General features: G+C 32.9%; 1 protein-coding gene across 3 annotated transcripts in view; it reads right to left on the reverse strand.

Annotated features, from left to right (window-relative positions):
* Positions 1 to 24,840, reverse strand: part of CLINT1 (clathrin interactor 1) — a 57,500-nt gene that overhangs the window by 11,341 nt on the left and 21,319 nt on the right. For all 3 annotated transcript variants that reach the window (XM_005908323.3, XM_070373015.1, XM_005908324.3), the window contains 7 exons: positions 16,098 to 16,202; positions 15,466 to 15,562; positions 13,884 to 13,992; positions 12,774 to 12,938; positions 9,629 to 9,806; positions 5,873 to 6,119; positions 3,710 to 3,779 (listed from right to left, as the gene is read on the reverse strand). In XM_005908323.3, coding sequence (XP_005908385.1) covers positions 3,710 to 3,779; positions 5,873 to 6,119; positions 9,629 to 9,806; positions 12,774 to 12,938; positions 13,884 to 13,992; positions 15,466 to 15,562; positions 16,098 to 16,202 — 971 coding nt within the window. The remainder of the gene's footprint in view (positions 1 to 3,709; positions 3,780 to 5,872; positions 6,120 to 9,628; positions 9,807 to 12,773; positions 12,939 to 13,883; positions 13,993 to 15,465; positions 15,563 to 16,097; positions 16,203 to 24,840) is intronic.

Here is a 24,840-nt window from a genome sequence, read left to right on the forward strand (position 1 = left end):
AGAATTTAATCTAGATTATATTTTGAAAACTTTTGCAAGAGGCATTTTAATAATACAAAATGAAAATGCAAAAAATTATAAATATATGATGAGTAACTAATATAAATAAGTTTTTTACAAAAATAAGGATAAACAACCCCATTTTTTTTAAAAAAAAAGGACGAAGGAAATGAATAGACAAGTTACAACTGGCATATAAAACATGAAGAGTTTCAAATTCAGTCATCAAACATGTACAAAATAAAATGAAATATTATTTTTCTCCTTACCAAAATGCAGTATTTTCAAAGATACTATTTCACTACTTTTATAACAGAGAAAAGTTTGGAAACAAAACCTAATGTCCAAAAAATAAGACGCTGACCAATCAAGTAGATTACAGCATATTTAGATAATGTTAAGATTATAAAGCAATTAAAGGTATGCAAATATCAACTATCGTTAAGGAATGGTCATGAGATTTTAAGTGAAAAAGAAATTACAAAAAATGTAATAATGAAAAAATCTTTATCTAGATGAAAAAGATTTGAAAGATAATGCTTAAATATACTGATTGATAATATAGAAAATATAAAATAAGAATATTCACCCCAATTATTAACAGTTAACTTTATCTCAGTTACAGTGAATTATTTTCCATAAAATTTCTAAAATGAGCATACATTAATTTTAATTAGTGAAAAGAGAATATGGTAAAACATTTTATTTTTAGTAAACTTGGTTTAAACTAGAGACAACTCCCATGAAAATTCTAATATATATAAATTGGTTTGTAACAACCAGTAACTTGGCTACCTTCTCCAGGGGATCTTCCTGACCCAGGGATCAAACCCGGGTCTCCGGCATTCCAGGCAGACGCTTTAACCGCTGAGCTACCAGGGAAGCCCATATCCATGTAAATATCCTCAACTAACTAACTGGATAGAGGGTAACAGGTTAAAATGTATATAAAGTGAAGATTTTGGATTTGATGTATGTTATTCTTATGTATTTTTTAACTTAAAATCAAAACATATTGCAAGCCTTGTAAAGTCTATTTTCTCTTCAACCTCATTAATTGTACTAGAAATAACTTATAGAATAGTATGTTAATCAAGACCTAAATTCATTAATTACAAAAGGGACAAAGGAGACAACGTAAACTTTTAGGACAAGATATACTAAAAAATGAAACAGAATGACTCTTGGCATTATATTTGTAACTGGCTTATTTTTTAAATACAGCAAATATACTATACATAAAAGTCATCAAAATATTATTTGAGTACAGATCTTAAAAGAACATCACCAGAGTGGGATATTTATCAAGACAGTCGCAAATAAATCTTGATAAATGGGTTTCATATGTCTATTTTTAAACTTGGTTGATATTCCACAATGATTTTACCACATATACTTCTAAAGATGCTAACAAGAAGGATGTAACAACACGTAAAAAAAGAAAATCCATTTTCTCCAAGGAGACATTTTTCTGGTGAGTGGTACAGAAGTCATATCTGCTTAGGTTTACAGTTCATGCCCATATTACTTGCATGATGGCACCATTATAAACACAGGCACATCTGGTAAATGACACCCAAATGGCATACCAAACAGCAATGCTAGTATGGTAGATTCTTTAAGACTTTCTCACATACAGGTGCTATAGATTTAAAATACAATTTTTTCTCCACTGCTGAATTCAATTTAAAATGTATTATTACTAAAAATATTTAAATAGAAATTCATGGTAATGAAATTCATCTTACTGATTGGAGGGGCTTCTGCACAAACTGGTTAAACAAACTGTTTCAAATAGGAGAGAACTTTAAAAAATAATTAGGTTGTCAACCCACTATCAGATGGTTTTTAGAAAATATTAAAATAAAAAATTAAGACAAGAAATATTTCGGATTTCATTCAGACTTTGTCTCAATTACTGTATTAATATTAACTACTACTTCTATTTAATTAGTCAATCTACTATTAGCACTGGAAAAGAAAAATCACTCAAAGGTTTCTTGCCAAGTAAAGGAAGCATGTTGGATTTAGTAATTCTCTCTGTTCAAAGCAATCCTGATAACTAACACCAAGGAAAAGCTGGATTCACTCATCTGACCTTCCTAGTTAATTCTTCTCTGATTGCTCCATTAAAACTTTACATAGATGCATGAAAGGGGCTCTTAAATATTTCATACCAGGAAGTCCAAAATAGTTGATATTCTGTAACACTAAGTCTCTACTATATGATTACATGCTAACTACCAGTTAATACTACAGTTAAAATCTTCAGCATACAAAAAGACAGCACATAAATTGTTAAACAACTAATGTGGTTGTTTGTAACTTTGGGCATGACAGTTCAATAGAGTTTAAAGAATAATTTTAGGAACAGTTATAGTTACAGAAAAAGAGAGACTGGAAATTGAAGAATCTCAGACATTGGTTTGAACCAGACACCCTAGTAAGTTAACACCCAATCTAAGAATTAATTTTATGGTAATAGGTAAGGAGCGGGAGAAAATAATCCCACTGTAAATTATTAAATTAATCACATGTACTAAACTATCAGTGAGAAATAATTTTCATCATAAACATCCACTTAAACTCTAATGTAAATTTTAAAATAATTAAGTTTTGAAAAATCATTACACACAACTACAAACAATAGATTTACTTTGACATTTCTATGCCTATCTTGCCAGTTATATTTTAATGTGAAATGGACTTTAAACAAAGATTTATTAAGCTACTTTGACTTGTAGTAGTTTATTATGACCCCACAGTCCTCAAATGCAACCCTAAAAATACCAATTTTCTTGAAAACAACTTATAGGGGATTAATTAAAAAAAAATCTACCACATATTAGCAATCAAATTGAAGAAATCATTGAACTTCTCTGTGAGAAAATCATGGTGAATGGACTATTATTCTTTTGATATAGCCCTCTTAAAATATGTAAGGTAGATAGTCACACACTTTCACAGAATGCCCTTTTCCTCTGTATATGTGTAACTATTTGTGACCCTTTACTAAGCATTATATCAATACCTCAAGCACCCAGGCCAGTGTCTGGTTCAATAAATGTTTACTGAATAAATGAATGAAAAGTGTAAATGAACTCTGCTGCTGCTGCTAAGTCACTTCAGTCATGTCCGACTCTGTATGATCCCATAGACGGCAGCCCACCAGGCTCCCCTGTCCCTGGGATTCTCCAGGCAAGAACACTGGAGTGGGTTGCCATTTCCTTCTCCAATGCATAAAAGTGAAAAGTGAAAGTGAAGTCATTCAGTCATGTCCAACTCTTGGCGACCCCATGGACTGCAGCCTACGAGGCTCCTCCGTCCATGGGATTTTCCAGGCAAGAGTACTGGAGTGGGGTGCCATTGCCTTCTCCGAAATGAACTCTAGGCATGGCTAATTTCAGAATATGAAAAGACAGTGAAATGAGAAGAGCAGTATATTTCACTTATAGAGAAAGTAAAGGGACCCCAAATACTCAGTTCTAAGGAAATTGAGAGATTACTGAATTATCAAATACTTAAGTACTCGTTTTCCTTATTTTAGGCAATTAAATATTTCCTCCTAAATAATGCTTAAGGCTCATTAATTTCACTTTAAAAATAAATCTACTGTAAGAAAAATTTTTTAGAAATTTTCATTCCATCTCTTATTTGCCATTAAAAAAAATTACTCTGAAACCAACCAAAAGCCAATGTCGAAGCTTACCTGTTGATTGGCTGGTACCGTCAAACAGATCGACAAGGTCACCAGATGACTTGCTGCTAGGCACTGAAGTCTGGAAACACACACAGAACTAATAAACTTAGGAAACAAATTTCTACCACTTAAAAAAAAAAAATCTGCTCTACTCATCTCTAATTCTCAACTTAGACACAAAAACCTGTAATTATCTGAATAAAGGCAGATTTCCTTTTCTGAAAAAAGAAAAGTGAACTTGAATCCCTTTAAAGAGATATTTTTAAGTAATTATATTCCTAACTTATCCACACTCCTCTTTCCCCTAACTCCTTTCTTTTCGGAAATCAGATGAGTTTGGCATGTCCACTACTCCTGGATTACTTTCTCAATTCTTTTCTTACTGTATTTCACTATGAGAAAACATACTTTCCAGATCCCACTCAAATATTAACGCAGAATCATTTGAGAAGCACACACACACACACTTTATACGCATATATACATATACACATATATATACAATATGCTGAATCGTAATTGCCCAGGGTGGGATATTGGTCTGTAAAGTCTTACAAAGCTCCCTTGGTAATTTCAATGTGTAAGAAGGTCTGAGATCTACTGGATTGGAGGCCAAGATCCCATCCAGCTCTACAATTTTATGATTCTGTGAAGTTTAGCAACACTTTGTATATCATATTTGTCAGTATAATTCTATATTGGTTTGATATACTTTGACATATGTTTTATATTTAGTTTCCAAACTGTGGGGCTAGAGTTGTAACTTCTTTCTTCTCCATAGTCCTAAACACTCTAATACATAGGTCCAATATTTTCAATATAAACACACTAAATTAGAACAAAAGTGCTAGCAATAGGGAAATACTGTAAATAGTAGGCATATTAATTTGAGGTTCGAAGATTAAAACACTGTATACTGTGGTTCAAAAAGGCCTTGAGATTGAAAGATATCTGAAGTGGTTGAGTAACTTTTCAAGAACTTCGAGTTCAAAACATCTGTTCAGCAGTAAAAGAAAGTCAAAAAGCGTATATACTACAAATATAAAATATTTTTGGTGTGACATACATTCAGGCTGTACTACAAATTAATATTTAAAATCTTTTTAGATGAAAAAAGTTTCAGTTTATTGTTTTAAAAAAATATACAGATTGAATGATTTTCCTCATGCAACCTTAAATGAATTCTCCATATGACAACCATCGTGTATTTGGGTTTTAATTATGACTACCAAATCTTACAGAGTCATCAGTAAACTAACTGTATCTACAGCAGGGGAAAGCTAACACACAAAGAAATAACAGCGCCATTTCCCCATTTTAACTGCAACTAAAGTTGAGTTATAATTTTGAATTCTGAGGTTTTCATCAAATCTATAAAGAGGACAATATGAGTGAAACACCAGAAAATATTTGGGAAAAGTTGACACAGTTCTTGCCACTAAGTAGGACTAGCTTTATTTTTAGAGTCACCTGCAATTCACAGAATACACTAGCAAAATATTTTCTGTAGGCTACATTTGATGAGCAGGTACAAACTGTGAGAACACTAGTAGGGGTACAGTAACAAAACAACTCTTTAGCCTTTTGGGGTAAACCTCCCTCTGGCAGATTTCTGCCCAAAAGACTAGCTTGCAGTCAGGTATCTGGCAAGTGGATTTCATTTCTTTGGTGGAAAACAAAATGATGATGGTACATGAAGTAATGCTGCCACTAATCAATACTGACCACAAGGCAAATTAACCTCCCATCACAGGCACCATCCCTGTATTAAACAAGACCATTTCCCCTATATATTAACTTGTCATATATATACATTATCATTGCTTACAACTTCCAAACACTACCATATTTTCCTTAATGAATCTGGCACTTCATACAGTGGTAGTGTCTAGTACGAAATAAAGGCACTACATTCTGATTCACAACTTTTCCCAAATGAACCAAGAGTGTCATTACTATTTCCACAGAAAGTGCACAGATAATCATTCAGCAACTGGACAGGTTTCTTCCTCCAAAGAGATTTCTTATTATTAATGACTGAGTAATATATGCCAGATGATCTATAATTAATAAGATTACCTAGAAATGCCTGAGACTACTAATGCAATAAATCTAAAAGTAATTTTTTAAGACTAAAATTCTGTATAATGTGTAAACTTGTGCCATTCGCACCTTAAGTGAAGACTGAGGTGTATGAGTTGAAGCATTCTGATCTGGACTTGCTTTGTCCCCCGTGTAATGTGCTGCTGCGCCAAGATCAATGGTTTTGGAAGGATTTGCTGTGCGCTTGTGTCTTGTGGTGGTGGTCTCTGTGGCCTGTGTGATATGGATATGCTTTGTCGTCACAGTCTCCTCTTCATCTTTGAATTCACCTTTGGGAGATCTGCCTCTTCTTGCTTTCTTTTCCTCATCACTGTCACTAAAAGATATTAAAAATGAAGGAAAATAATAAGACAAGAGATTATTTTTAAATGGAGCTTGAGGTAAAGAATTTCAAATGCAGTCACTCCAAAATTCTGTACTTTGACTTACTTGACAGTGATCAAGACAATGTTATCTAAGCTATCTGAATATGATATCTGTGCCCTGGGGAGGGGGAGTGGAAATCCATCAAATTCCCCAGGTAAGACTAAAACACTGCTACAAAAAAGCATTTACATAAATGTGTACAAATAAAAAGGCCTGAAATAATTCAGGTGCTTATTTATAATAGATTTAAAGTTTAATTAAAAAATAAATTAGCTGTATATTATCATATCAGAATCAACTAATGAGACCCTGGGAGCTCAAACAACTGCAAGTTACATTTTTTTGAAATGGATTTTGTGCAACAACTACAGTTTCATTTATATAACATAATTCTGTCAGTGACTCCCATATACTAAGCAAATATATAATTATAATTTCAATGGATATCTTCTAAATATCATCCTATCTGAATTCAAATGATTAAACTCTCATCTGTAAATGCAGAAACAGGAGATAATGCACTTTACAACAACTGTGCTCTAATTTACTATATATAGAATCAGGAGATCAAACTTTTACAAAACTATGGAAACTGTTCTACAGAAAATTTAAATGTATTTTAAATGTTTTGAAATAATTCTTTTTTGGGCATATTAAAAAAAAACTTATTTTCCTTAACAGTGTGAAAGTAAAAAAATAAAATAAAAATGCAGAATGAGTAAAAAATGCATATTTCATATGCCACGAATTAAAAATGTCAGCAATAATGTATTCTCCAGTAATGATGTATTGAGGGGTTTTTTTCTGGTGCAAGTCAGACAGAGAAATTACCTGAAATATGTTCCATTACCTTTATTTCTTAATTTTAGAGTAGGTGGTTTAAATTATAAATATTCTGAAATAAAATACTTAAAATTCTCCTTAAAATTATGAGTATTATTACTGATGCAAATTAACTAAGACTAAAGCAATTTCTACTTAAATATAAATCAATTTGGAGCCTGTATAAATCAAGAATCAAGAAGAATGACTTCCCACACTGAGTAAAGGGGTTAAATGTATTTTTATCTACAAGCATTTTAAGGAATCTACTAGTTCTGATTAAGTATTCAAAAGCCCTTGTCACTACCTTCTTAGCAACAAATAACCTGAAGATTCCCATCATCAGTCCTGTATCTAAAACTGAAATTTCTTACCTTTCTCATGTTCAATTTGATTCCAGAGCAAGATAACTTCTTTACAAGTTGAGAACAGAAACCTGACTAGCACACAATGAAATGGAAGCTTCATATATGATCAGTGTTCAAGAATTTCTAAATATAATGATGAATGAAAAGTCTGAAATTCTGATAACATGCCAAAGAGGTCCCATGCAACTTTGTCTAAAAATCCATTCTTCTCTCACAAATACTCCAAGATATAAAGTCCCTAGCGTGCTCTTTAGTAACTAAAACAAACAACACACACTGAATTTTCACTCTTTTAAATCTGAATACTCTATTTAAAAGATTTAGGAACTCTCAACAGATCCTGTCTTAGAGGCAAATGTAGGGGAAAAAAAAAATCAAGGGAGAAACAGGAAGAAAAAAAAAGAACAGGAAGACAAAAACAAAGAAAAATTGAGTATGGAGGGCAAAGAGAAAGTAATAGAACAAGAAGGTACATAGATCTCTAACCAGCCTACCTACCTGACTGCCATACTTCTTCAGGATATAACAAGAGAAAATGTGGCCATTATGTTTTCTAAATCAAACCAAAAATGTAAATGCTAGGGCCACAAGAACACTAATGAGGGAAAAATACCACAGAGTATTTGAAGTAGGCATCATTTTCCAAAGTTCAACTATTTATTATTACTATATGCATATACTTTCAGTATAAAAGAGCTAGAAATCTAGTTGTAAAATATATTCAAACTATTAAAAATAAATTCTGGTTCTTCAAAGACCATATTCCATAAATAGACAGGAATTCCATAGATGAACCTTAATAGTTTCAAAATTGTATTTTTATTTCTTTTCCATGACCCCTAATCTGAACTGTCAAAGAGTTTTTTTAATAAGAGAAAAAGAGATGGTACTTAAGTTAGATGAACTCACTTGAAGTTGTGGTTGCATCTCTGTGTAACTATAGGCAAGTTCCACACAGATGATTGGGCCTTAGGTTTTACTTCCAAAAATTAAGGGTAAAATCCTTGCTCTAGACTACCTACTAGCAATATGGTGAGACACAAATGACAAAGATCTTATAAAACTTGCTTTGCAGATTAAATGCTATATATTTTACCCTCTTAACTGGCAGAAAGACTAATTAATAGCTATACTGATAGGTAAGAACAAAAAGTGAATGTTAAAAAGTTCCAAGTACTATTCTATGTGAAACTAAATACAAATACCCCATCATCAGAAAATAAAATCTACAAAAATACAGGTGATGTGAAAATATTTTAGCTCAAAAATCAATCTGGATTTTTTTTTTTTCTGGTATACAGTGACACAGAATCTAAATGAAATGTCGCAGAAAGAATTAAATTTCAACCCCCTTAACTTCTGTTTTAAACCTAATATACTAAACTTCATTATCCCTCAGCAATACCTTAGGTCCCTGGATCATCAGATGCTCAAGTACAAAATAAACCATCAAAGTTCTTACTGGAAAAAAAAAATCCAATTAAACAGCCTGAATAAAAACATATAGGAAATGTGATCAAATTTAGAAATAAATGGACACAGACAAGGAAAATGTGCCAATACTAAGTGCAAACAATGTCTGATCTACCATCTTATAAACAGCTATACTGTATATATTATGTATGTATGTGTATATATATATATATACACACACACACACACACTATATGCATAAATCAGCATATACAGAAACTGGAACAATAGAGAAAATCTGCATTCCTGGGAATTGCCTGGTCATCCAGTGGTTAGGACTCGGCACTTTCACTGCCATGGCCTGGGTTCAATCCTTGGTTGGGGAACCAGATTAGTATGTCCCTATGCAAGGACAACAGTTCACAGACTATTCTATATTTTCACACAAGCACTTTTAGGGGAGTGATACCACTCTGTGTGGTTCTGTAATGGTGGACACTATGCATCTGTCAACTGTACAACACAGTGAACCCTAATGCAAACTGAAGAGTTTAGTTAACAATACTGGTTATCAATTGTTAATAAATGTACACATGAATGCAAGATGTCAGTAACAGGAGAAAGTGTGTGTGTGAGCACACGCTTGTACTCAGGTCGGGTTATGTGGCAGCTCCCTGTACTTTAGGCACAATTTTTCTATAAAACTAAAAATGCTCTAAAAAATAAAATCCATTAAATAAACAAATAATAAAAGCTGAATTTCAGATAATGCCAACACTCAAACAAAAAAACCCAAGACCCAACTGCATAAATTTAGTACCCTTTCCGAGAGACCCAGGAGACAAAGTGTTAATACCTGCATCTTTCTGGAGAGTCTTCTCTATCTTTCCTCCGGAACTTGCTGATGGTGTCATCAATTGTGCTTCCAATTTTATCACTCAGTTCACCTAATTTATCACTGAATGGAAAAGCACTCTTGTTTTTATCCCACTCCTCATCCCATTTTGATTTGGGCTCAGGATCATATCTTTCACCTATATAAAGCATTAAAAAGAGAAGCGATTCTAAGGACATTAAATTCAAAAAGGGTCTATAGTCCTTATTTCTGAAGCTTTTCCTCATAATAAAATAGTTTTCAAAGGAAAACAGAAAGCTCCCACAGTGCTGAATCAACACAATTACAGCAAGGCACAGCATGGATCGCCAGTCATTAAGTGGCAGGAATGCAGATTCAAAAGCTTTTGTTTATGAAAACTTATACAACCTTAATGCAAAGCACAGCATATCCAGAAGTTCTTAAGGGCTGTTGAAAGGAGTCAAAGAAAACACAAAAACCAAAACAGGATGTATAAGCAAAAGAGAAATGGAAATCTTTTTGGTTTTATGTGGTTTTGTGGGGTTTTTTGTTTGTTTTGGCCATGAGGCACGTGGGATCTTAGTTCCCTGACCAGGGATGGAACCTGCACTCCTGCAATGGAAGTGCAGAGTCTTAACCACTGGACTGCCTGGGAAGTCCTGAAATCTTTTTATTTTTACAGAAGTCGCTTACTGCATTATATTTCATTCTCATCTCTTAATGGTTTTTCAATTATTAGAAAAGTATCAGGACAGCAACAATCTCTTAAAAGACACAAACTATATAGGAAACACTATTCTGAATGCTACATATCTCAATAGTGTAAAGACTCATAACTGTCATTCTTTACTATCAAACTAGAAAAATAAATGTCTTTCATCACCTGGGAAAGCACCTTTCAATTATTTTAAAGAGAAAATAATATTCTAACTACCAAAAACTATACAGACTAGAATGATGAAATATGCTCAAGTGGTTCAGAATAGTGATGATCTATTCAAACACCAAGTCCAAACATATGCTGGGACTGGCAAAACCTAGGGAGCCTCTGTGTGAATCTGTGAATTGAGTCAGTAGATCATTGGCAGTGGAAAAAAGCCCCCAAATCTGTTTTAGTCCTTGTCCTTGAAGACCTAGAGGAGAGATAGGAATTGCAGGTACTAACTGGAACCTTTTCCATTTCCATGTCCAAACTTAAGAGCCAAGAGTAAAATGTCAGAGAAATCACGTGAGGTTAAAAAGAAGAAAAGACTGAAAACTAAGCAGGGTGCAGAGAAAAAGGAAAGACCGATAAGAAACAGCAAAATAATCAAAAGGTGGATAATTGAGCTTTTATCGTAAAAGTTGGTTAAGAAGTTCGGATGGCATACATGCCCACTGGAGATTGAACAAAACCATTTTGTTGAATTACTAAGTAAAACTACAGAGCAAAATTTTCTGTAAGAGTCTGAGGATTTAAAAATATGTCTACTAAATCTGAAAGTGATCACCAACTTAAAGAGAACATGACAAAATGTTTTCTAAACAAAATTAAAGCCAGGATGGTATTGTAAAAGTGAGTAGCTTTGCAACAATGTATATGTACACTTCAGTAACAATGTGATGAACTAGGTGTTGAAAAAACAAGTTTATAGGAAAAAATGAAAAAAGCACATGAAAACTAAAGTGATTAGCATGGTAAACATCATACTGAGAAAGTGTCAAAGAGACTGCATATTGGCAAGACGTTTTCTAATGTCAAAATGAAAACCATGTAAAATAGTTAAAGTTGACTACTTAAGTCTCTGAATAATACATATAGCATTAAAAACAACGTATAAAAGAAACCAATGCAGGTACACAGGACACTGAATTCTATCTCTAATGCAAATGCTGTAATTAGTTCACTCTGAAGTCTAAAAACTTATTCAACTGTCTAAATGCATCTAATTATATATTGCGCTGATTTAAAAAAGAACTACTAGCAAGTAGAATGAGGAAATAAGTGGCAAATAGCTATTTCTGCTAAAAACCACATTGATCTGCTAAAGCTACCTTGAAAAATCTAAAGAATAGAGTATCTATTGAATACATGGGTAAAAAATAAAAGACTTCTTACCTCCCTAAACAAGAACTCCAAAACATATTTATGTAATTTAAGAGTAACATTTTTGCCAATTCAAGGACTGACTAGTATGTGATATGAGACATAAAAGGAATTTTTCTGCCATTAGAAACATTAGCCTATTAAGTGCAGTACTTTCTTTAATGGCAAGAAAAGCAGAGGAGCAAAAGAGTGAAGACATTTTATAGATACAAAGTAAGAAATAGAAGATTTTTACATGTTTACAATGAAGAATCATGAGATCTCAGTGAAATTCAAATATAAAAAACAGCTATGGTTGTGGGTGGTTAGAGAGTTCCAATATGCAGCTGCTAAGTATACAAAGCATTGGCCAGTCCCTTACACAAAATGGCAAGGGACTGTCAGCATTCACAGAATACAGAACGAGTCCAAAGGAACATACTGTGAAACAGAGTTCTTACTTTCTGTATCTGTTTCAAGCACCTACCTAGTGACCTATTTTAGGAAAACTATATTATACATTAAAAATAAACATGAGAGATGAATGTTCTAGCTGTCCTTAAATATATTAAGAACATATATCTGACAGGCCTAGATGAAAAACTGTTGGTATCGTTACCTTTTTCTACATCAAATTAACACAGTGCTTAATTAAGGGAGGGAATTAAGGATGGACTAACTTGCAGCTCTATTTTTAGCCAAAAATATAACTAAACTGGTTTCGAATTAGCAGGATGAATCTCCTGATCAAACTTTTTTTAATTGCTCTAAATGATTAAGTTAGAGGAATCCTTTTCTTCTTAGAATGGGAACTCCAAGAGGAAAGGACATATATCTATTTTATTCTTTGTATGTCAACTCAAAGTTTGGTCATTCAATAATGCTTAATGATTAAAATCATATTCTTGAACCACAAAAGTAAAAAAAACAGATTCACAGGATCCAAAGGAAACAAAATGAGTATTACATATGTCTTAGTATCATATATATTCAAAAGAGCATTTTTGTCTTCTGTGATTCTTAAAATATACCCAAGAAGCTAAACTGATGTTCAGGTGCTAATCTGTCTTTGATACTCACTGTATCTGAATCCTCCAACACTGTCTGAGGAAACCCCAACATATTTGTCTTTGTTCTTCTTGGCTTTCTTTCGCTCTTCACGAAGCCTGTCATCATCCTGGGCAAATTCAACCAATTCTTTCACCTTCTGGCGAATATTTATACCTTGATCCTTGCCATGCTCATCTGTGAGGATGGTAAGGGAGAAACAAAACCTTAAGAATTCAGTTAATATGCATTAAACCTTTTAACACACACACAAAGACATGAAAATTTCAAAGTAAGAAACCACCTTCAGTATTTTTAAATTAATAAAAAGAGGCAAACTGTGTTACTGAATTTTGTCATTTCCTCATCAAATCCTAAGTCTTGAGATGCAATTCTGGCTTATAAGAGCTTGCAGAAATGAACTAAAAAGGACCACAGATAACGGTGCCATGCAAAATCAATTAAAGATCCACTAAAAAGGATTACTAACAATAATCATACAAAAATGGACTAATATCCAAAAATGTTATTTTCTCTTTCTATAGTATTTTAACAAAACAAAATCTACATTTTAATGACTGAAAAGCACCTAAATGCCTTCCTCGCCCCAATACAAGTTTGAAAACACGAATTACCAGGATTTAGTATAGCTGAAAAACTGAAATTTTAAAGTGCTTTCAACTGGGGTACACTACAAAATGAAATGTGGTTCATTCTGTATCCTCTTTCACATTCAAAACACACTCTGGCCTTGCTGCCTTTGCACAGTAAATATTATTTGGTGGGAGGAAAAAAACCCCAGCTTCAAACAGATGTGTGTGTTTTGGAGCTCTAACCTTTTCTTCCCATATGATTAAAGCTATTCCTTTATGGACACCACAGGGGACCAGTCTCCAGTGCATATTTTAATATAAACCCGAACACTCATGTTGTGTTGGTTCTGTTGTTATTAGCCAGTCTTTTCTGCAAGTTCTTGTCTTCACTAATTAATACTCTAGGGCCCCACGTCTTGGATTCTGCACTCGTCACACAACCAGCAACAGTCACATTCTAATTAGAGCAGAGAAGCTTCTAAGCTGGTTCAGGTGACTGACAACTCCAACTACTGTTTTAATTTGCTTATAAGGTTTTTCTATTGCTCACCTACAAAGTGGTAATTTTCCAGGGATCGCAAATCATAAATGTGTTCTCTGGCACTTGTAACAACACGCTCTGATCCATTCCTTATGAGGTAAGCTAGGAGCAGCAATGACTGTAAAAATACAAAGCACCAAATGATTTAACGAAATAAATTCTGGTAGAGCTCTGGTAAATAGCTTAAAAAAAATAAAATCTAACAGCAAATAAATAATCTGTATGTGTGTGGGGTGGGGGGAGCGGAGGGAGGGAGGGCATTCTTTACCATACATTAGACTTTAAGTACATTTAAAACCTCGTATTTTCAATTTAGAGTTCCTCTTACACCAAGCATAATAAATAATTATAAACTGTCCACTGGATACATGTGTCAAAAGATTTAAAAAAATTAATCTTTTAGGAAAAAGATGTTAGGAAAAATCTGAATGTATGATATAAATGAACACTAAGCTTTTAGAAAGCTGATTCAGTTTTACTGTTAAAAACATTAAAGAAAATAATTATTTGGTAATTATATGATCTCAGAGCACTTTTCCCAGATAAAATTTAACTTGGGAGGTTTGTGATGTTGCTTTTGTTTAAAAAACTTACTGTCAACAAATATGAGAAAAAAACATTAAGAATTTCTTTTTGAGGTGATGAAAAATGTTCTGATTTAGACAGTAGTAACAACGCACAACTTTGTGAATGCACTAAAAAAATCACTGAATTATGAATTCTGAACTTTGTTTGGAGCAAACCTCACATAAAGATGATTAGACCTATGAAAATCTAGTTAGGCTGGAGAACTGAGGAACAAAAAACCCTCATCTGAGCAGGAATTTAATCTTTAAAAAAGTAGTTTACTCTAGAATTATTAAAACAAAACCCTCTAATTATAAAAAATTAATTTATAGGAATTTAAACTATTTCATCACTACAACTGTACAAGCTAAAGAAATGACAGTAAACGTTTTCAGAAACAAACATCATCAAAAACATGGAACTAAATAAAGCCACTAATTTTTAACGCTGAAAGCCAGAAATGTTATTTTTAAAGCTTCATATATGAATATTATAACAACATTTTGGAAAGCATAAAAAAACCTTCCAAGTAGCAAGAAAATATAGTGGAGGTGGAGGAACCGATTACTATCTTGTTTAGAATTCTACACTATATGATGAGATCAGAATTAAATGAAAGGAATCTAACAGAAGGGTACATATCTGCAAGTTTTAAAATGTTAGAATTTTAATGATTTAGAATTTATTATATTTAAAAATAACACATTTCTGGTGCACAATACTGTAATACTACTGGAAAATTTTTATGTAGAGATGACAAATGATATTAGAGGGTGGTTTTATCTTAAATGCTCAAACACTAAACACAGATACACTATAGATTCATTACTTTTGATATGCACAAATATATGAATAGCTATTTATGGTGATTAAAAAATACAACTCAAATAGCAAATCAATTTTTTATCTGTTTTAGAATATTCTAGTCTAGGATTCAATGTCCATCATAATCACTTATGTATGTACACTTTAAAATTTCATGTCTTCTACATGTCAAGTAATAAATACAGACTAATACCCATACCTTATAAACTCTTCTCCAATTTTTTTTGTTGTCTTTTAACATTCGTGACCAAAGCATGTTCATAAGTTCTGGAAATTGTTCATACATAAAGGTAGCCCTGAAAAAAGAATAGTTTTCCTCAAGAGTTTGTAGTATGTTGATTTGACAGTAGATGGCAGGCTTGTTCTAAGTTACTGTATTTTCCTAAAGAGCTTTAAAAAATAAGTTTAATTTTTAAAAAATTTAGATATGGTACCTTTAAAATGTCTATTTTATATAGTATCTAGCACATAAATCCCACTAATATCATATTTCATGAGCCCTTCATTCAGTGGCATAGTCAGCCAGATGTTTGTCAGGAAAAAATTTTCCTAGTTTTAAGTCATTTTATATGCATTTGTCAAAATTTTACATAGTTAAGCTACAGAAAGTCTCTAAACTTCATTGAAAAAGAAAAATTTTGTTTACTTTATTGAGCTAATATTTAAGAGGAATGGATCCTCATAAAATTTGCTGCACTGATATCTGAACGATTATATGCAAAATTTATTATTATCTGGCAGTTGAACAGTTTAAAATTGAAAGCAAATTTCACATTTCTGGGTAAAGATAGTTGCATTCTTTCTGCACTGCTGAGTCAAATTATCACTTACTTGGCAATCTCTCCCATGAGTTGCCCAGAAGGTCCCCAAGGATCGTCATTCGTTGCTTCTCGAACCTTAGACTCGATCTCTGAATAATTCATAACCACATTGGTGCTGAAGACAAAAAAAAATGCACGCACATACACACAAAGATTAGCATCAAAACTGAGAAACACATGAAAACTTAATAATGACACTACTGGGTGTCCTAATGAGATACCTCTACAGGGTGGGAAAGAAAACATCTTTTGTGCACAAGCTACCCTTAGGACACTATATAACACATTTAAGTTATCTTTAGGAAGATTTTACTATTCCATTAGTCTTCAAGAATATAAATGAGAGATTACATTAGAGCTGGCATAAGTCCAGTAAAAAATGGCTTTAGGTCAAATTAAAAAGGAAATTGAACATGCTAAAGTCTATTATAAAACTAACTTGTCAGTTTGCTGACCAGACCTGGTTTACATTCAGTCTTAGGTCCCCTGTTTACAGAAATTCTTTAAGTTAATGAGCAAAATTATATAGAAGCTGAATGTTATTTATACTGTATTTAAATTAAAACGCAATAAAAAAATCAAACACTAAAGATGTCTAGAATCACTATGGATTTTAACTGTAATCCTTGCCTTTTTTAATTTACTGTACCACATTCATTTTCTATGTCACTGTAACCCTTACTTTTAATGGCTACATAATATTCCATCAGAGGATTATATGACAATGTATTTAATTTTCACTTAAGACTTCATCAGTGGTCCAAAACATGGGTTTTAGGAGTCAGAGAGATCTGACTACAATTACTTTGTGATCTTTAGCAAAATTATTTTACTTCTCTTACTGTTTCCTTAAACGTAAAAATGGGAATAAGGAGGAATATTATTTACTACCTCAAAGAGTAACATATCAAATGGTATACCACAGTACAGTGTCTAGCTAATATCCCCTATTAGAATTTTAAAATATTAAGTAATATTTTTATAATAAAGAACTACCATTGAAAAAAGCACCTTACAAATAAGATATGAGATGGCAAAACATCTGGTTGTTAAAAAAGAATTTCTCATGCTTATATGGATTTAAGAATTCAAAGACATTCTGAGGAATAAATAAGAATGTGACATACTGTAGTAGTGCTCATTTGACATAGAGAGCTCCAATTATTACAGAAAAAATTATTGTATCAGATGCCTGTGAATTTGGTAATTCATCCACTTAGTTTTAGCAATAGTCAAAAAGTGAGAAATTGCTAACTGTTATGGGCTTCCCTGATGGCTCAGATGGTAAAGAAGCTGCCGTGATGCAGGAGACCCTAGTTCGAAGACCAGGTTAGGAAGATTCCCCGGAGAAGGGAATGGCTACCAACTCCAGTATTCCTGCCTTGGAGAAACGATTCCCATCACAGAGGGGCCTGGTGGGCTATAGTCCATGGGGTCACAAAGAATCAGACACAACTGAACAACTAAACATGATGTGACAATGACATTAGTTATATCTACCCCACTTTTGTTATATGGTTTTTCAGTTATCAAAAAAGTTCTGTTTTTTAAGTAATGAAGGTTTGTTAATAACTGGCACTCAAATCTCTCACATATAAACTTCAAATTTATTACAAATACTTCAATTAATAAACAGTATTAGTTCAAATCTTAAAGGAACCATTATGCATAAACGACTTGCCAAATCACAAAACTAATCTGGCTTCTAGGTTTACATTCAGTTCTATTAAAGTAGAAAAATGAAATTTATTACTTTCTTTCAAATCTTAGAGAAAGCCACACTGGTTTGATAACATAAATACAAATTATTTCCCTAGCACTAAAATAAATCCATGGTCTCTACTGCCTCTTTAAAATTTAAGACTATTAGTGAATGGACTTTTATAAAAACCCAGTGATCATTCTATTGGCAATTTTATGTATAAATATAGAGAGATAACTTTTTTCCTCATTTTTGCTAACAGTGGAACCAAAATAAAATCAAGGCAGCCAATGGCATATCTGCAATTTAAGATGCCACGAAATAACATATTTCAAAATGCTTTTGTTTATCTTACTGGTTGAAGAATGCATGCGTTAGGCAGTTAATAGTGTCAAAATGCAGCATGGGAATGAACAATAGCAATCAGGATTATAATTCATCCAAGCATTTCATGACCAAGAAAGCACTTGAAATTGTTTGCACTGTTTAATTTGTTGAAGAACGAGATGAAAAGAGTTAATCTCTAGTCCATGTACATGAAATATTTTTACAAGAGCCTTCATAAATGCTGCAGCTTTCAGAACACTACTTTCCTTGTTCAAGTTACAAAAGCCCATGGGTCAAATGAGAAAGGTCCTGTTTCCCTAACCCTTCACAAGATCCTTAACTGAAGGCCTGTGTGTTTGAGCCCTGTGTGTTTAAGAGGAAGAGGTGGCAGAGAGCCAATATCTTAAGAATCTCCTATTTCCTTGGTTGAAAAACAATGGGAACTATGTAAAAGGACAACTTGCCATTAGAACATACTCACAGTATAAAATGGCAACAATATGGAAAAATACGGCAACAACAGTAACAAAAAGTAACCAAGTTAGAAAACTCCATGAAAAGTAATCAGGCTCTGTTTTGAAACCATTTTCCAATGAAAGCATTGCTTTCCAGAAACTGAAACCACTCAGGATAAGAATCTAATGAAGAATTCCAAAATGAAATATTTTAAAGCTACACTTAATTCAGGAACAAATGTAAACTAAAACAAAACAACACTGTATAGTTTGGCCTTATTCCAGGTTACTTAAAAATAATTATTTCTTAAAAGGTAAAAATAGCATTTTGATCCTTCCCGTCCCATGTTTTCTATTGCCCCCAATCCACACCCTGCCCATAATTCTAGTGACCTTTTTAAGAAAGGAAAAAAAGTCCCCGCTTTCCCTCATAAAAAAAAAAAAAAAAAAAAAAATCATGTCCAGATGTGAAAGGAAAACACAGCTAGCTTAATTCCTAAAACCTATGACTGACATAAATGTTTTAAGAATGGGTAATTCAGACACTAGAGGGGGATCTCTCATCAGTTTTTTAAAACACAGAGAAATCAGACAAAGGTTGAGGATCCGCTCTGCAAACAAAATTACAGGAAATTACCAGGGAATGACCAGAGTGAAGAACATTAAGAAGCTGCTCATGTGCTGAAGATTTTTACCTTAAAGCAATACAGAACTACTGCTTTTTATAAGGATAAAACCCACAATTGAAATCAAACCACTTACACACTTTCACATTTGCTCCTTATAACATCCCAGCAATAGGATACAAGACTGACTACCAGTCCCCAAGAGGAATACTTAACTCTGAACAACCCAGCACTACACCCAATCACTGGATTTTCAATGCGAACTTCTAAAAGTTACACCCTCAAGTCCTCTACATACACTTCTATGGCTATATGAACACAGTCAATATTCATTCAATTACTCAATTTGTAAATAATTAGTGTTCATTTTGGCCCTCCTCTTTATTCCCCATTTTCTGCTTATTTCACTGGTCACTACTGATAAAATACCACATTATTTTACTTGGTAATAGTTTTGGTCCAGGGTTTAGAGGCAAAATTGGTTCAAAGTAAAAGCTAAAATGGAGTTTTGACCTACAGATGGTCAATGATTCTTCTAATGTCCTTAAAGAAGAAACAGTAAAATAACAGACAAGAAAAAACTTAGTCTTATGGTATTTTTTTCCTGCCAAAAATTCAAGAATATTCTTTGCTAAAACAAAACTACAAACCAAGAGAAAAGGTAAAGTATAGGTATAATCCAGTCCTAACTGCTAACAAAGGATAATGAAAATTGAAATTGATTTAGTAAAAAGTCTTTTTCCTAGCCTGCTTAATTTTACATTAAAAAAAATAAAATCAAATGGGTCCATATTTTTAATAGATTCTACTGTTTGTTTCAAAGTTATTATAAAGACTATTCATTCTGAATTCAGGAGAAAATATTTAGCAGTATTTTCTATTAGACGGTTTTCAATTTGTGTTTTTTCATACGAACATCCACACTTACATATACAAGAGAGTCAGAAAAACAGAGGTAGAGACGAGACAAACACAGCATTCAAAGTAATGGTTTTAAATAATGTTTTTTTTTTCCTTCAAACTATTTTCTTTTTCCTGTATTTTCCAAAATTTCCCCCATGAATATTATATTGTAACAAAGAGGAAAGTGTTAAAATGCCATTAAGAATACAAATGAGTACTATATCATCATTAGCAACATTTTAACTATTAATAGGCAAATAAGCATCATGGTATATCAAATGAGTATTATTTGTACTTCCAATGTCCGACTGAGCGACTGAACTGAACTGAACTCAACTGAATGTCTTATTATTATCAGACTAATAATTGCAGCAAACTAGTAACTACACATATGTATGTACACATACTAAAATATGTATACCAAATGCTACCTGTGTAAAACCACAGGGATCAATTTAGGTACCTAATATTGAAATTAACTTGCTTAAAAAAACACCGTATTAGAGAAGAATGATTCTAGACATTAAAATCTATATTTAAAAGTGACCTCTCTATCTTAATGCCACAGATTTCAGAATATACTTTTATGATATAGGTAAAATTATAATGCTCCCTCTAAAATCCTAATCTTTTAAAAACTTATTAAAAACAATAACATACTTTTAAAATAAACACTGAAAAAAGACAGTTTTCTCAGGTAACAAGTTACTTAAGCCAGGAAAATCTGTTCCTTTTTAAAAATGTTTCTAACCAAAATAGCAGGGAAATAATTTTAAGAATACCTGCTCTAAAAGCTAGATAAAGGACCATGTGACATTCATTTTTCATCAGGGGATGATGGTCTTCACCACATTATCCTTGCTTGCAAGCTGAACAATTATAGGTTCAATACTCGTATTTTAAAACAAAGTTAGATGTTACTACAGTTCTGTGAATGGTATCAAATGTATGGTCAATAACGAAGAAGTCTAGTACTCCTAAATTTGACAAATACATAACTCTCATTTTTATCAAAAAATCTTAATGTATAGAAATAGGGAGGGGAGGTGGGAAAATTGGTTCATCTACTTGGCTGGGTATTTGCTACCCATTTAAAAAAAAAAAAAAGCCCTTTCTGGATCTGAAAATGAAACACAAAGCAATGAATAATGTCCTAACACAAGTAATGATTCAGTACAGGAATTAATGCTGCTAAAGCCGATATTATCATGTTTGATTACATAGCATCTTAGTTATAAAATAGCTACAATGCTAAAACAAAGAAAAAAACTACAGTACTCCCTCCATAAGAAAACTGGTAAGTTAACTACTGAAAACTACAGAAGTAACAAAATAACAAACCCAATGCTTGCCACTTTCTCTTCAGCCTGCCATTACTAGCAAAAGTCCCTCTACCAAAAAATAATTCAAAAATTTGAGAGAGGAGGAAGGGAAAAATATTTAATAGCATCTCCTTAGTAGAGAAGTTTAAATAAACTTACACTCAGGATGAAAAGACTAGTAAACAGCAATAGATGTTAGGGTTTTGAATTTTAATTAAATGTAGCCCATTTCCTATTATGCCATAATGCTGCAGAATCAGAGAATTAATAATATCACCTAAGCTAAAAGTCTACTAGTTGATATAGTTAATATGTAGGATGACATCACAAGTTATGCTACAAAAAGAACTAAATGCTGAATTAATATTTTAAAAAATATATTCTTGGTCATGGAAATTACATTTCCTTTGGTTTTACTAAAATTAAATACAAACTAACCAGTTAAAAAGGAGGAAACCAATGTACCCCTCTCTTAAACATACATATTCTTAAAAGCAATGTAAAGAAAACATCAGTTTAAATAGGAAATAACTGAGACTGAAAACATCTAAAATCTGAGGCTCTCTTAACCATGCTCCTGCAGTAACAAGATTTCAGAAAAGACTAACCAAGCTACTTAAAAAAAATGACCTTATATCAATCCACTTCCACTTATAAATATGTACTGACAGTATGCTCATGTGCATATTATTTATGATCACTTATTTACACAGAGGACTATGCTGATTATGTACCTTCTGTTTTCCTTTTCACTTTTCAAGAGAAGAACATTAAAATGCTAAAATATTTAACCTGCTACTTTTAAAAATAATCAACAAGAATAATAGGCACTGAAATATATCTTATTCTTTAGCTCTCACAGTCAAGAAACATTAAAACCAAATAAATATTAAATAGCAATTTATCAGGTTTTATTGAGGGAGGAAGGGAGTCCCATAATCATTTTTAAAGCTTCTAACTTTTAAAATAATTCTGGATACTTAAAGATCAAGTTATGAAGATCATACTATAGCCAGATACTGAATACATTTGAAAAATACGGCACAGGCAGAAAAACTAAGTCCAAAACTCAAGCAGCCTGCCTATATGACATTAAAACCACAGAAAATGTATTAATGTTCAAAAACACCATATTAATTATTCTCTCTCCACATAGTAGTAGGTAATAGAAAAGTTGTTGTTCAGCTGCTCAGTCGTGTTGCGAGCCCATGGACTGCAGCATGCCAGGCTTCCTTGTCCTTCACTATCTCCCACAGCTTGCTCAAACTCATGTCCATCAAGTCGGTGATGCCATCCAACCATCTCATCCTGTCTTCTCCTTCTCCTCCCACCTTCAGTCTTTCTCGGAATCAGGGTCTTTTCCAATGAGTCAGTTCTTCACATCAGGTGGCCAAAGGATTGGAGTTTCAGCTTCAACATCAGTCCCTCCAATGAACATTCAGGATTGATTTCCTGTAGGACTTACTGGTTTGATCTTGCAGTCCAAGAGACTCTCAAGACCACAGTTCAAAAGCATCAATTCTTTGATGCTCAGCCTTCTTTATGGCCCAACTCTTACATCCATACATGATTACTGGAAAAACCATAGCTTTGACTAGACGGACCTTTGTTGGCAAAGCAGTATCTCTGGCTTTTTAAAATGCTGTCTAGGTTTTTCATAGCTGTTTTTCCAAGGAGCAAGCAAGCATCTCTTAATTTCATGGCTGCAGTCACCATCTGCAGTGATTTTGGAGCCCGAGAAAATAAAGTTTCCATCATTTCCCCATCTAATTGCCATGAAGTGATGGGGCCGGATGCCATCATCTTCGTTTTTTGAATACTGAGTTTTAACAGAAAAGTACCCCTGATATACTTTTAAAAATTCTAATTGTTTTAAGTTGTAAGAAAATTAAGGACTATATACTCTTTTTTAATCAAAAGCTATTATCACATCAATCCTACTACCAAATTCTTTGATGCATACTGAGTGATGCTGGCCTTCAATTTCAATAACAGTTCAGACCAGTACTATTATGGGGCTGGAAAACTGAAGTATAGAATTTTAATCACCTGTGGTGTTTTCCTATTACTGAACACTGTTGATAGATACAGCTCAATATTCTTACAATCTTAACTCAAAATTTTACACTGCATTTGTACTACGTACAGATAAAGTGGAAGGATAAATTCTACAAAACTATTTTCTATAGAAGTATTTTTCATTGCAGTGGCATGGTGGGGGGAGGGGGGAGGGCAGGGAGTAGAATGAACAGAGAACAAATGAAGCATTACTTTGAAGGTAGAAGAAGCTATAAGAATAAACCCCTAACACTGTTGAAAGATAAACTGAAGACCTTTGTGTATAAAAATGCAGACTCTTGACAATCTCCCAAATTCAATCAAGAATTAAAGTATCCTCTGCATATTATATTTCCTCAATACAAGATAACCAATATTTAAATTAACCAAATTATATTTCTTAGGTAAGCAACTTTTGCATGGCAGAACATGTTCCATAAATTTCTTCTACTGATTCCATATAGATTTGATTGTGTCATCAATCCAAGGTACCACCAAACCCAATGCGTTCCTCTTTAAATATGTATAAAACTTCTATTTTCTGTCTGTGAATTTTATAAGGCTCTGCCACATTCAATACCAATACTAAACACAGGCTTTCTGTGAATTGTTTTTCACAAAAAAGCTAAGGTGTTATCACAGCCTGAGAGTTGGAACACAACAAAGCTGAGCTCCAAGATGGATACCAGTGACTGACTTAGCTAAGTGACTAGTTTCCACACATGCAAGTCAGATTTGGATCATAATAAAATTAAACATTATTTCCTGTTAACAAATCCTCTTTAAGAAGAGTTTAAAACTCAAAACTCTGAACAGAAAAATCTATCAAGACTCTACTGTATTTTAGAAAGAACGGTTACAACAGTAGGAAACGTAATGCAAAAAAATTAATCTAAGAACTTTTATCAGTAACTGACACTAACCAATTTATAACGTACTTTCTCTTTTAATCTCTAAAAACACCCATTACAGATTTTCAGTATTCCAAATGATATCTTTATCTAAAGATTACAAGCTCAAAACCAGCACTCCAAAGCCACACAATTTCACAATGAGTGTTAAAAAAATAACTTAGTTCCTTGCTTTAGTAAATTTACCGAACATTCCATGAAAATTTCCAGTGTTCATTATCAGTTTGCATAAGCCAAAACGAACCAGACCCACATCTAATATCTCTGAGATTTCTGATTTTTTCATCATTTAAGTGTAAAGTGGTCCTAACATGTAACCAGTATAAATAATAAATCTTACGAATTTCCTCCCCCCCCGCAAAAGAAAAACACAGAAAAATCATTATTCTATGGTTTATGCAGAATTCAAGGTCAGGAAAGGGCAAAGCTGTTAAAGAAACCAACATTCC

This window comes from Bos mutus, chromosome 7, assembly GCF_027580195.1.
Source record: "Bos mutus isolate GX-2022 chromosome 7, NWIPB_WYAK_1.1, whole genome shotgun sequence".
In the NCBI taxonomy this organism is placed as follows: domain Eukaryota; kingdom Metazoa; phylum Chordata; class Mammalia; order Artiodactyla; family Bovidae; genus Bos; species Bos mutus.